The sequence below is a fragment of the Equus asinus genome, chromosome 13 (genome assembly GCF_041296235.1).
Source record: "Equus asinus isolate D_3611 breed Donkey chromosome 13, EquAss-T2T_v2, whole genome shotgun sequence".
NCBI classification, from domain to species: domain Eukaryota; kingdom Metazoa; phylum Chordata; class Mammalia; order Perissodactyla; family Equidae; genus Equus; species Equus asinus.
The window spans coordinates 39627375-39641230 of NC_091802.1; the positions used below are offsets into that span (position 1 = coordinate 39627375).

Sequence of the window (13856 nt, forward strand, 5' to 3'; positions counted from 1 at the left end):
CTGTGCTGGTGGCCCACATACTAAAAAATAGAGGAGTATGAGCACAGATGTTAGCTCAGGGCTAGCTGAGAGTGAATCTTCCTCAGGAAAAAAAAAGAAAAGAATAGGATCCACTAAAGCATGCTTTAAAGTTATTTATAATCATTTTTATATTATAGCTAAATTTCCTAACTACCTTTAAAAATATAATCCTAATTCTAGTCTTAATGTTTCCCTGTGCTGCATATGGCAGAATTACCTTTTTATGCAATAGGTATATCTTTTATCAGGCAATGGTACTTTTTAATTCTATTATTTTATATAATTCTGCATGTATAATTTGTATATACTCATCATATCAAATCTTTCTAAAAAGCAGGCGCCTGGTAACAACCTTTTCCAAAGGTATATGACCCAGATTAAGTGCCAACATTAACAGAAGAGAAATCAGTTTGGAGCTTAATCATGAAATAACGGATTCATCTTTCAATACTAAACTTAGTCTATTCATTTCTAAGTCAGGCTTGGAGGAAAGAATCCCATTTCTTCTCTCTTTCCCAAATTATTTAGAATGATTAATTATATCTTCTAGTCTCTGCCAAGAACTGAATGACACTCCCAGACTCCTAACAACTGAGAAAAATATACAGATAACCCGTTAATCCACTGACATGTAGTTGGAAGTAAGGTGATAGAAATAGCATAGGCAGCTACAGCAGTCAAAGATAACTCAAACTGAGTGGACCACAGAGACTGAACCTCTTTTCTCCTTGGAAGCACTTGTGGAGCAGGGTCAAATGCAGAGGCCTGCAATCTATTGTATGGACTCCAGGATAAGTGCTGCACCACATAGGTTTTTACAATATTTGTTTTAAACTCCTATTGTTGGATGGAAATGATTTGGTTTCTTGTTTACGTTTGAGTATTTCTGGTTTTTGTCCCCAATTACCTGAAAATATAAAACTCATAGGCCATTTCTGAACCCTGCGCAAATTCTAACATAAAATATAAATTCCCAGACCAAAAGTTGTATAGGGGTCATCATTTCAAACATGAACTTAATGGCATTACCTACCAGAACTCCGAAACCCTAACTCAGAAAAACACAAGCCAAAGGCACAGCTATCATTTGCCTCATTCTGAATGTGACTCCATGGATGTCACCTTCAAGAAGTTGCATGAAGCTGGTAGAACACCATACGCCTTTCCTCAGCACAAATGACCACATCCTGTGCCAGGCAGCATTTTTCAGTCTCTGTGGTTAAGAACTGGTACAAATTAATGTACAGCTAGGCAGAGCTGGAATGTTAGTTGAAGCTGTGATTTGATTCTCTGAAGTTTTAGAACTCTATTTCTTGGTCTCTTAGAAAAGAAAAGATCCCAAGAAACAATTCTTTTCTTTTTCTTTTCTTTCTTTAAGAAGCACATATATATACACATATAATTAATCTAAGGCATTCATTGAGTCACTTACTCAGCAAACATTTATTGCACACCTACTATGGGCCAAGTATTGTTCTAGGTGCTACAAATACCTAGCAGTGAAAAAGACAGCCCAAGCTCCTGGCTCAAGAAGGGTGGAGGGAGAGAGAGAATAAACAAATAAAACTCCCAAATTATCTGTGGTGAGTGCCATGCAGAGAATTAAAATAGGGTAATGTGTTAAAATAGTGACTGGGTTGTCAGGGAAAATCTCTCTGAAGGAATGACACCTAAGATGAGATCTGAGTGACATTCATAAAGCAACAGTGATCAGATTTATCAACATAAATATTAGCATAAAATGTGTGCAATGTTAATATAAATATAGTACTCAAAATTCACCAAAAAAGCCTAGAAGTATTCCATAATGCTAATACAGACTATCTTTGAGTAACAGGATAGAGGTGGGTTTTTCTGTTTTCTTTCTACTTCTATGAACTTTCCAAACTGTGATGAAACACAAAAACATATTTGGTCTTTATCTCCAATTCCCTATACAGAGTTCCTAAAATCCTTGGAGTTTGCTGAGTGTTTTTTTGTTATTCATAACAAGCCCTTTTCAATCACACCTGAGTTTATGCTACTGAGGTGACTTAGAGTGATACCCCTTGATAGCCTCAGTATGGGTTGGTCACCAGAAAGACCAAGTGATTAGAGAATTGGAACTTTCAGCCCCATCCACCAACCTCCAGGAAGGGGAGAGGGGATTGCAGATTGAGCTCTTTAAAAACTCTTGAACAATGAGATTCAGAGAGCTTCCGGTGAACACATGGAGGTGCTAGAAGGGTAGTGTGCCCAGAGAAGGCATGGAAGCTCCATGCCTTCCAACCCCAGACCTTGTCCCATGCATCGATTCCATTTGGCTTTCCCTGAATATTATCCTTTATAATAAACCGGCAATAGTAAGTAAAGCACTTTCCTAAGTTATGTGAATCATACTAGCAAACTATCAAACCTGAGGGGGATTTCTGGGAAACCCCTAAGTGGCCAAGCTGGGCTAAAGTGCAGGTAACCTGGGGACCTGGTACTTTCAACTGGTGTCTGAAGTGACGTTAGTCTTGTGGGACTGAGCCCTTAACCAGTGGATTCTGCACTAACTCTAGGAGTTAGTATCAGAATTGAATTGGTGGTGAGTCGGTATGTAGAGAATTGGTTGCTGGTGTTGGAAAACACCACAGAATTGGTATCATGAGTGGGACTTGCTAGAATAGTCCTGGCTCATAGAAACATGTGGTTTGGAATGAGAAAGGAAGAAAGAACAGGAAATGAGGAACCTCTGATTCCTGACCATGGAGCAGGAGCTGTCTGCGATCAGTTACTAAAGTGATGGATCCAATCCCTGGGGAGCTGGTTCACTGGATGCATAAGGAAATGCAAACTAATAAAAAAGTGAAATGTACAATCTCTTGGTTACTGTTATCTGTAATAGCTAAAATGAAATGAAAAGAGAGTTCTGGATCAGACCTTGATGATGGACCAGTTTCAGATTTTGGTTGGTTTTAGCTTTAGATATTAGGATCAAAGCTTCCCCTAAAAGGAAAAATTATGCTGGAGAGAGTACCTCCAAGATCTCTGCTCACCAAAAGGTAGTTCATGTTGGGGGGGAGGGCAAAACCATGAAACCAGGTGGTATAGTGTGGAAGAGCTGTCTTATTTTATGAATTAGTATCATCAGCTTCCTGAGAACCTTTATTAATATGGATCATGAGGGTGACTAATTTAGGGGCAGTGTCTTTGGTTTTGAATGCTACAGAACGGAAGAGCATGTTTGGGTTGACACAGGACCCACGCCTCATATGGAACAATCACAGATAGTTACACATGATCCAGACTACAGCAGGTTTTTCCTGAGAGAAGAGCCAGGCTGGTGGACTGTAATAAACCACTGTAAGGTTTATTTACCCGGAAAAAGAAGACTGTCCATTCCCTCTATAAATGCCAATGGAACACTCTAGATGGAGTAACTGATATGCTTTGTAGGTCAACCATATGGGACTGGCTTTATAAAAACCGAGATATTCACCCACAGAATATGCCTGTTATCTAGCTCATGGTAAATGCTATGACTTAAGGGGGTGTTCTAAGAATGTACATGCTGGACGTGGTATGGTAAAGTTGGTGCAGCCACTGGAAGAGATGAGAATGGGGCTTGGAAAGAAGTACTTTATTATATTCACAAGCCCCATAGAGAGGGGTCACCACATGCTACACAGGGCCACTGGGGAAAGCACCAGTGTCAGTCAGGAGGCAGAAAAGAAGAGTGAAGAAAAATCTTAGGCCAGAGTCTTTATTGGAGTTTCCGAGAAAAGGCAAAGCAGGAAGGATAAACAGTTTAGGATTGGCTGGTTTGAATAATCCCAGCAGGCTTTGGGACATAAGAGTGGTCTCTAGTTGTCTGGTACTTGGCCCTGGGTGAATTCAAGAAGGGGAAATACTAGTTTAGAGTATGAGAGTTAGTTAATGAGATGGCTAATGGGTATAGAGTCTGGACTGGTTAATTTGCATATGAAAAGCATGGTCCTGGCCAAGCCCTTTACTATCTCTAAGAACTGGCTATCCCTGAGAGGGGCAGTCTTTCCTTGGGTCTGTAAGGCCCTCAAATGTCAAAGCATCAAAAATTCAGAAAATAAGAAAATATAGTTAATATAATTGGTCCTGTGATGAACAGATGCCAAAGAGACAAATATGGAATCTAAGAAAACATGGTTAGAACAGAGGCCCCTTTTGCGTGGGCATCCCATGTACCGTTACTGCTGCAAGATCAAGCAACAGTGCTAGAAGCCTTATTGAATCTGCGGTCTCAGCTTCCCCTATTGGGTCTTCACATGATAATAAAAACATTAGGTTAATGAACAAGAAAACAAGAAGAGGCAGAAGGATGAGTCAAGGGACTTATTCCAGCAAGGTGGAAAACTGTAAATGGTTATTAAGAAATAAGATGAATAGGGCCAGCCCCGGTGGCCTAGTAGTTGAGTTCTGCGCGTTCTGCTTCTGTGGCCCAAGTTTGGTTCTTGGGCGCAGACCTACACCACTTGTCTGTTAGCAGCCATGCAGTGGCAGCAGCTCACATACAAAAAAACAAAAAGGAGGAAGATTGGCAGCAGATGTTAGCTCAGGGTGAATCTTCCTCAGCAAAAAAAATAAAAAAAGAAACAAAGAAAAAGAAATAAGATGAATAAAGGAAATATTGATAGGGCTAAAGCAAAGAAGAAAAAGAAAGGGGAGAGTCAAGAGATTTGTCTCAGCAGGGTGAAAATCTTTAGATGGTTATTAAGAAATGGGATAAATAAAATGGACATTGATGGGCTTGAAACAAAGGTCTTAATACAGCACTATGGAAGGTTGGGTGGACCCAAGGGACCTGCTGCTGATTCTCCTACCTTAAAGGGCCCCAAACAAGTCCACTCTATTCACTCCATTTGGAGGAATTTAAAAAGCCAGAAGGCAAAGATTACAATCTGAAATCGCCTAGGACAATAGGCAGATTAATCTTTGTCATGACAAAAGGGCCACAGTCCCTTGGCTCAGCTTCTCACTCATGACCCAAAGCCTTTTGCACATGAAGGGGTAAAATGGTCAGGGGGTGGAGAAGAAAAGTTTCTGAGACTCCCTGACATGAGTGCCTCATGCACTATGGTACCAAAACTTGTTAGTAAAGCCATAAAGGGGCTTCCATTAGACTGAGAGAGTATAGAAATATAGGGGTTGATAGGATTATGGTAGAAGTTTGGGTGAAAATTGGAATGTTTAAACAGACTTTATGTGAAAAAGTTGCATCTCCTTTACCTGAATATTTTGTGGGAATGGATATTATGTCTGACTGGGGAACACTTCTACCTAGTTCTATTAAATCAAAACCTGTTGATGAAGTTCTAATGGAGGTTACAGTTATGAATGTAAGGGTTGACAGATTAAGGTGAAAATCTGGAGGAAAACTGGTATGTGTGAAGTGGTTGAGTTTCTTTTACATGAACATATTACGTGGACGGACATTGTGTCCGACTGGGAAACTTTCTGTAAAACAGAAGGCATGTAAATTGGTCCTTCAAGCAATATTAATCGGATATGCTGAATGGGAGTGGATAAGATTGCCCAAGTCCACACAGGGTAGAAGAGAAGCTGGAGTGCTGGTACAGACAAATTCTGTGCAATAGCGCTATGTGGAGTGTAGACTGGGTCTTACGGCAAGCCTGTGAGTGCTTCCCAGCGATGACTATTGGGACTATGGAATAGAGAATTTCCATTTCAGGGGCAATTATTAGTCTGCTATCGGACATTAATTGGAACTGCCCCTATGATTGCAGGACAAAAAACAATCTTAATATCTGAAATACTCATGATGTCTTAGGCGGTGTCAGAGAAATGCTCTAACGGGGAGGGCAATGCCCAGAAGAATTCCATAATAAAGTAGAAATAGTTTATAGAGGATTATGCTACCTGGGGAATGCAAGTAGGAGATACAGACAAGCAGGGAGCCTCTTCTCTCCTAGGACTGACTTTGGAACTGTGTGAAGAGCTGCCGGATTCTATCATTACTTGGACAGTGCCCTATAAACAGCTCTTGATAGACCAACAAAGAGGTGCTTGGGTTATGGATGGCAGTTCTAAGATACATGGACAATACCCTGTTTGGAAAATCACCCTTCTGATTGAAGAAGGTAAAAACAAATCAGCTTGGTAGGATGAATTACATGCTGTTTTCCTATCAGTGATAGAAGAACTGAACAATGATAAAAGCCTCTATATTTTGGTTTTTACCTGACTCACGGATGATGGCCAATGGCCTGGCCATGTAGGCAGAAAGGCAATGGAAACTTGATCTATTAAGGGGATGCCCAAATGCGGCATGGTCCTATGGAAATCACTACGGGAATTTGAGGGCTGCATTAAAGTAGGACATGTTGATGCCCAGGTTTGGAAGGTGATTGGAACCAAAAAGTGGATATCATGGTATACTCACTTGAGGTGGCCACATGGGTCCATGAAATGAGTAGACATTTAGGGACCGCAGTAAGGCAAAGGGCTCAATCTGGACATATTCTTTTTGCACGTTCTGAGGCTCAAAGTGCCAACAAGAACTTTTCTGTCTGTCAGCAAGAAAGACAGAAGCTGCAGGTGGCTATGGGGAAAATTCCTCAGGGGAAGGTTCCACACCTAAGCGGCAAGTGGATTACACTGAACCAATGCCAGTAGCTCCAGAGGGGCTACAAATGGGTTTTGATAGGATAGACATTGACTCTGGATTAGGCTTTGCTTACCTGATGGTTGACGCAAATGGTCAGAGTACTATAAAACAACCAGAACAGAAGATATTGCACCAATTTGGACCACCAAGTCACATTTCTTCAGGCCAAGGAACATGCTTTACAGCCCATAATGTCAAACAATGGGCAGAGAGATACCTTCCTTAGAATAATAGTTTCATCGAGAACTGGAATAGGCAACTGAAACACTGGTTGTTTAAGACAGGGAGAGACGTGGGCATGAAGGGTTGGTTTACATGTCTTCAAGAGTGTGTGCTCACACTCACCACGAGAGGGGCTAAGGGAGTGTCCTCACTAAATAAATTCCTCTGTTTTTCTGGTGGATCTGGGGAAGAGGGGATGGAGGAGGATGCTAGTATGACTGTGAAATTTTTCCCAAGGGGAGAGGACACTGGTACGATGACTATACTTTCTTTTTCTTCCCCACATCACTTCAACTTTCTCTTTCCTACTTGATGCAGTGGTCACAGGACCAGGGCTGCAACTACAAGTGCTGGAAACAGGGATGATTCCTAGGCAAGAAACTGTAACTATAGCTTTAAATCTTTATGTCAGAATTCCTAAAGGCCTGATAGGGCAGGTTGTGCCTTCACTCCATTTGGCAAAACTGAAGTTAGCAGTGAATGCAGCTATGTTGCCTAGTGGTAAAAACAGCCCTCTAGTTCTGCACCTAAGTAACTTTACCCTATATGAATAGGACTGAGGGGGAGGCACTTGTTAGACTAGTACTGCTGCTGCAGTACAGTGGCTAAACCTAATGTTCCTTCCAAAAGTGGAAAAGTTCAGGTATAAACGGAAAGATTGAAGAATGTAGCTGAGGATAAAGGAATGAAGCAATGGTTTATGTAATGAAGGAAGTCCAATATTATATTAAAATCTCAAGAGAGGCTCAGAGTAAGAGAATAATATTGTCTCTTAGCTCAATTATACCACATGACCAAAAAGGTGAAGGCATATATTGCTGAGACCACTCTTGCTTTTGGAACCTGACAAGATCAAATGGAAGTCTGCAAACCTGAGTGGCCTTTACCTTGGGAGACATTTTCATATGATATAATGGACTGGACTAATCATTAATGACTGAATGGACCCTACTAATGTGCCAGTATCTCTTGACTTTTATGGTCCTTTTGCTATAAGGGATTTGTGGTCAAAGACCAGGGGGTAGCCTGTGGTACAATGCAAAAAATAATATTTGGGTTTTGTCCCAGATTCTAGACACAGAGTTCCTAAAACCCTTGGAATTTGCTGAGTGATAGGAGTGTCTTGTTATTCATAACAAGCCCTTTTCAATCACACTTGAGTCTATGCTACTGAGGTGACTTAGGATGGGGCGCCTTGATAGCTTCAGTGTGGGTTAGTCATCAGAAAGACCAAGTGATTAGAGGATTGGAACTTTCAGCCTCATCCACCAACCTCCAGGAAAGGGAGAAGGGACTGCAGATTGAGCTCTACGAAAACTCCTGAACAATAAGATACAGAGAGCTTCTGGGTTGGTGAGCACACAGAGGTGCTGGAAGGGTAGTGTGCCCAGAGAAGCCATGGAAGCTCCAGGCTCTCCCACCTCATGTCTTGCCCTACGCATCTCTTCCATTTGGCTCTTCCTGAGTTGTGTCTGTTATAACAAATCACTAATGGCAAGAAAAGCGCTTTCCTAAGTTCTGTGAGTCATTCTGGCAAATTATTGAATCTGAGGGGAGGTTGTGCAAAACCCTGAATTTGTAGCCAAGTTAGACAGACGTGCAGGTAACCTGGGACCTGGTACTTTCAACTGGTGTCTGAAGTGAGGGCAGTCTTGTGAGACCAAGCATTAACTCTAGAAGTTAGTATGAGAGTTTGGATTGCTGGATGCCCAGTTGGTGTCTGGAGAATTGGAGAATTGGTTCTTGGTGTTACAAAACACCCCGGACAAACTTTCTACAATGAACGCGCATTACTTTTATAATACAAAAGAGTAAAATAAATGTTATTTTAAAAATGAAGTTAGTATAACTTGAACACTGAATAAGCACCTTAAATTCTCAAAATTTGCTGATATTCTATAGCAAATTATTAAATGTAAATATTTGTAAAATGAACAAAACTGAATTACTCCCAAATTAACCCACAAATGCAAGTTTTCCTTGGAGAGTTCCAGATTTCTTCTTCATATTAAGCCTCGACCACATCTATAACCATTAGTTTCTAGTCTGTACACTATGGCTCACCTCCTATATCTTCATCTTCATTTGTCGGGCCTTCTGCACTATCCACATTTTCTGTTTCATGAGGTTTGGTTAAATTGTAGTCATTCAAAATCACTGGACCTTCTGGGAGATAAAAAGAATTTTAACTATGCAGTCAACTTTAAAGGGTTTTTATAAACATGTAATAAGTAGACTCCCATTTCAGCTTCATACAATCTCATGATAGACAGTATCTCTTTCACATATACTCCAAGTGGGATATATATGAAAACTCTTGAGGTTTAGAAATACATGTCCAGGGTTGATGTACCTTTCCATTAGACAAGATTTTCTCAAATATTTCCTTCATCTGAGTTAAAATGAATTCAAGTTCCTTCTAGACAGACATTCTCTCTCCTTTGGTATGTCTCAATATTCAGCAGGATGCTATTGCTATTGATGACCAAGAAGTATTAATATATGGTGATGAGAAATAGTAAGCCTGAAAATACTGGCATAATCCAATTTGGGAAAGACGCTTTCCTGAGAGGAAGCATATGAGCTTCTGTATACCAAATCCTACTTTCCCTGTCTGTTCACATTATAAATGTGATTCTGAGGAAAACATATTGGCCCCCAAGATCCTTTATTTCTTCAAACATTTACTAAATGCTGACAAGGCTGTAGGTAAGATGAATAAGGCATAATTCCTATCCTCAAGGAGTTTATACTTTGCAGTTGTAGATTAGACAAGCCCGTAACTATAATGCAAGACTTAAACAAGAGATAACAGAAGTCTATAATGCAGAGAGATTATATATCTATAACGTAAGAAATTAAGGGAAATACAAAGTGTTATGGGAGTTCGTTAGTGAAAGAGAGCAGACATAATAAAAGCATGCTTAAATAAACAGCAAACTTGTTAAAATCAAATTTAATGGAAATATAATTTTGCACAATAAATATTGATAATATTAGAAGTAAGAAAAAAGAAACAATGTAGCTGGAATTATTTCACATGTAAGAATGGTAGCTCAACAAAAGATGCTAACAGAAGAAATGAACTGAAAAGTTACCCACTTTCTATCAAACTCCTTCTCAATATTCAGAGAACCTATTACATGCAACAAATAGTCAAAGACACTGAATTCCGTGGTGTTTAAGCTGGGCTGAAGCAGCAGAGGTGACTGTAAACTCTGCAGTGGCATTCCTTTCAGCTGCCAAACACATGTTGCAGGACTTTTACTGGAATTCAGCAGTAAAATGGAAACATTTCATAAAATCCATGACTAAGAGGTTCTGAAAATGTGGTCATCATGAACTCATGTTTTGATTTATAAATAGGTAAAGTTTCTAATTCCTGCATATTGTAACATATACTCTATGAACCCTAAGACACTGTTCTAAACAGTGGTTCTCTTTTCTCAAGCCTGAAATGACTAACATAAAGTGCACACCTGAACAACTAATATGAAGTACAGTTAAAATTAGTTTAAATTTAGTTTAAATTAAAATATAAGGTTAGGGGCTGGCCCCTGGCTGAGTGGCTAAGTCCACGTGTTCTGCTTTGGTAGCCCGGAGTGCACTGGTTCAGATTCTGGCGCAGACCTAGCACCACTCATCAAGCCATCTCAGGTGGCACCCCACATAGACGAACTAGAAGAACCTACGACTAGGATATACCACTATGTACTGGGGGGCTTTGGGGAGAAGAAAAAAAAGAGGAAGATTGGCAACAGATGTTAGCTCGGGGCCAATCTTAAAAAAGAAATTCACTCTAAAAAAAACACATATATATAAGGTTATAACTCACAATAACACAAAAAGGCACAAGTGGTAAATTTTGTAATATAGCACAAGCTTTGATTCAAAGTGAGTTAATCAATGGAGAAAATATGGAAGTTATTTTTAGGAAATAATTTTAAATGTTTATAGTTTATCCTGGAGCAGAGGTCGCCAAACTATGGCCCAAGGGCCAGATCTAGCCATGGCTTGCTTTTGTATGAACCCAGGAGGTAGGAATGGTTTTTACTTTTTTAAAGGTTTGTAAAAAATATAAAGAGGAATATGCAACAGAGACCCTATGTGGTCCAAAAAGTCTAAAATATTTACTATCTGGCTCTTTATAAAAAAAGGTTGCTAACTATGTTCTACGATGAAAAGCACAAGTCATTCAAATACAAGCCTCTACATTATTCAACAAAAACTATCTTTGTTCAAAACCAATCAGTTGAAAAATTTTTTTAAGGAAAAAAAAAAGTGATTAACATTAGGTGGGGTGTGGTTTGGCCCTATGATGCCAAAGAACTTATATGCTCTAAATGGATGAGTGATTTTTTTTATCAGGAAGACACAACCACATTTTTCCCCCCAAAGTATCTCGATAGCATTTTTACTGCAATCAGAATATTTCTCTGTCTTGGTAATTTCAGTTAAAGGTGTATTTCTAGAGAGGAAAGACATGATATTACCTGTGGCCACAGATTGCTCCTGAGTGCTTTTTAGTTCCACATCTGGTTTGATATCTGAAAAGAAAAGGATTACAAATATTAGCAACTTAGAGTAAAGTTTTTCAGAGTTGAGCATTCTGAGTTTAATAAGGATACCATTTTGGAAGCCTTAGTAGCAGATTCCCTCTTCCCAGCAAGACTATTCCTTCTCTACATCCTCCCTAAAAAAATGCCTCAAGGAGAATAACAGGAATTATCTATGTAGCAATTGTAATTTAAAGAGATGAAGAGGAAAAAACTAGTACTTTGTATTTACCCACATGCTTAACATTTGTGATTTTCATTTTTTCATGAAGATCTGAGTTCCCATCTGGTATCATCTTCAGTCTAAAGAGCCTCCTTTGGTATTTCCAGTAGTGCAACTGTGTGAGTGACAACTTTTCTTAGTTTTCATTTACTTGGAAATATCTTTATTTTGCCTTCAATTTTAAAGAATATTTTTACTTGATACTGAATTCTGGGTTGATAGTTTGTTCCAGAACTTTAAAGACGGCATTCCACTATCTTTTAGCCTCTATTGTTTCTGATAAGACATCAGTGATTTTTGTATTGTTGTTTTCCTATACACAATGTATTCTTTTTCTCTAAGTGCTTTCAAAATTTTCTCTTTACCTTTGGTTTTCAGCAGTTTGACTCTGATATGCCTAGGTGTGATTTTATTTGAATTTATCCCACTTGGCTTCACTAAACTTATCTGTAAAATTATGTTTTTCAGCAAACTTGAGCCATTATTTCTTCAAATACTTTTTCTCCTCCATTCTCTTGGTCCTTTCCTTCTAGGACTTGAATTATACGTATGTTAGACTTTTTCATATTTTCCCAAAGTTCCCTGAGACTCTGTTCTTTCTTCCCACAATGTTTTTTTCTGTTAATCAGACTGAATACTTTCACTGATATACCTTCAAGTCCACTTACTCCTTCTTCTGTCATCTTAATTTTATGTTAGGCCTGTCTAATGAGTTATCTATTTCAGATATTGTAATTTTTAGTTCTAGAATTTCCAATGTGTTCTTTTTTTATAGTTTCTCTTGCTGAGATTTCCTATTCATTAATTCATTACAAGTATATTTTCCTTTACATCTTTGAGTGCAATTATTATAGCTGTTTAAGATCCTTGTCTCCCAGTTTCAATATCTATATTATTTTGCAGTCTGTCACCATTGACTCCTTTTCTCTTGTGTATGGGTCACATCTTCCTGCTTCTTCATATGACCTAATAACTTTGGTTTGTACCCTGGACAATGTAAAGATATGTTACAGGATTTCTGGGTTCTGTTATATTCCTCTGAAGAGTATAGGAATTTTTCTCTGTTTATTTCACTTTTTTAAAAAACATTTTATTTTTCCTTTTTCTCCCCAAAGCCCCCCCAGTACATAGTGTGTATTCTTAGTTGTGGGTCCTTCTAGTTGTGGCATGTGGTACACCGCCTCAGCATGGCTTGATGAGCGGTGCCATGTCTGCGCCCAGGTTTAGAACCAGCGAAACCTTGGGCTGCCAAAGCGGAGCCCATGAAATTAACCACTCAGCCACAGGGCCAGCCCCCTGTTTATTTTACTTTTAAAGCATGTATTTAACTTGTCTGGACTCAAACTCAAGTTCTGTCTCACTTGTGGTGGGCAGCAGCCTAGGGTAACCAAATGTCCTAGCATGCCTGGGATTGAGGGTTTTCCCAGATGACAGAACTTTCACAGTCTCAGGGAAATTGGGACAAGTTGGTCATCCTTGTAGAATCATAAATCTCTATTCAGTTATTTTAGCCTTAGATGGGCTGCTCAGACTGTGACCCAGATATGCATAGTTCAAGGATCGGCTAGAGATTTGGATCAGCCAGAGAATTTATACACAAAAAAGCCTTCTCAGTATTCTCCATTCCAAGATTTCTCCACTTACTTACCAGCTGCTGTAGTTGCTACGTTTTTTTAAGCCAGTAAAACTATGGATTTACTACCCAAGTTTTGGTCACCCTGAGTCTAAAACTGGGGCCTGCCCTTGGGCAAAAAAGCCATAAAAACAGGTTGGTTTTGGTCACTTTCCAATGCTTTCAGATAACATATTTCTTTCATATTTTGTCCAGAATCTGTAATTGTTAGCTGTTGGAAGTTTGGTTCCATAGGAGGTACTCCTCCATTATTAGAAATTTAAACTCTCCTTTGTTCTTTATTTTAATGGTGATCATATGCCCAAAACCGTTCAGGACAGTACTGACTTCAAATATTCTATACTATAATCTGGTCATATTCCAATTTTTGTTTAAAAAACACAGTCAATGTACTTATATCCTGTCCTCATTTTAAAAATTTAACACATCACCCATTAGATGTTAGCAGAAAAGCATAAAGTCAGGGAAAATACACATATTTTACAAATAAGCAAAGGGGTAACCAAGTATGGGGTGTCAAAATGCAAGATGAGAGAAGAATGTCCATGCAGGGAGTAGGGGCAGCCCAGGGCAGGC

The 13856-nt window shown here is 39.2% G+C and overlaps 1 protein-coding gene across 4 annotated transcripts in view; it reads right to left on the bottom strand.

Moving 5' to 3' along the window:
- IKZF3 (IKAROS family zinc finger 3) overlaps positions 1-13856 on the bottom strand; it is an 85206-nt gene that overhangs the window by 50059 nt on the left and 21291 nt on the right. For 3 of the 4 annotated variants that reach the window (XM_014833846.3, XM_070483192.1, XM_044745333.2), the window contains exons 2-3: positions 11362-11415; positions 8933-9034 (exon numbers count right to left, since the gene is read on the bottom strand). In XM_014833846.3, coding sequence (XP_014689332.2) covers positions 8933-9034; positions 11362-11415 — 156 coding nt within the window. The remainder of the gene's footprint in view (positions 1-8932; positions 9035-11361; positions 11416-13856) is intronic. The other variant, XM_044745332.2, reaches the window with a different exon arrangement.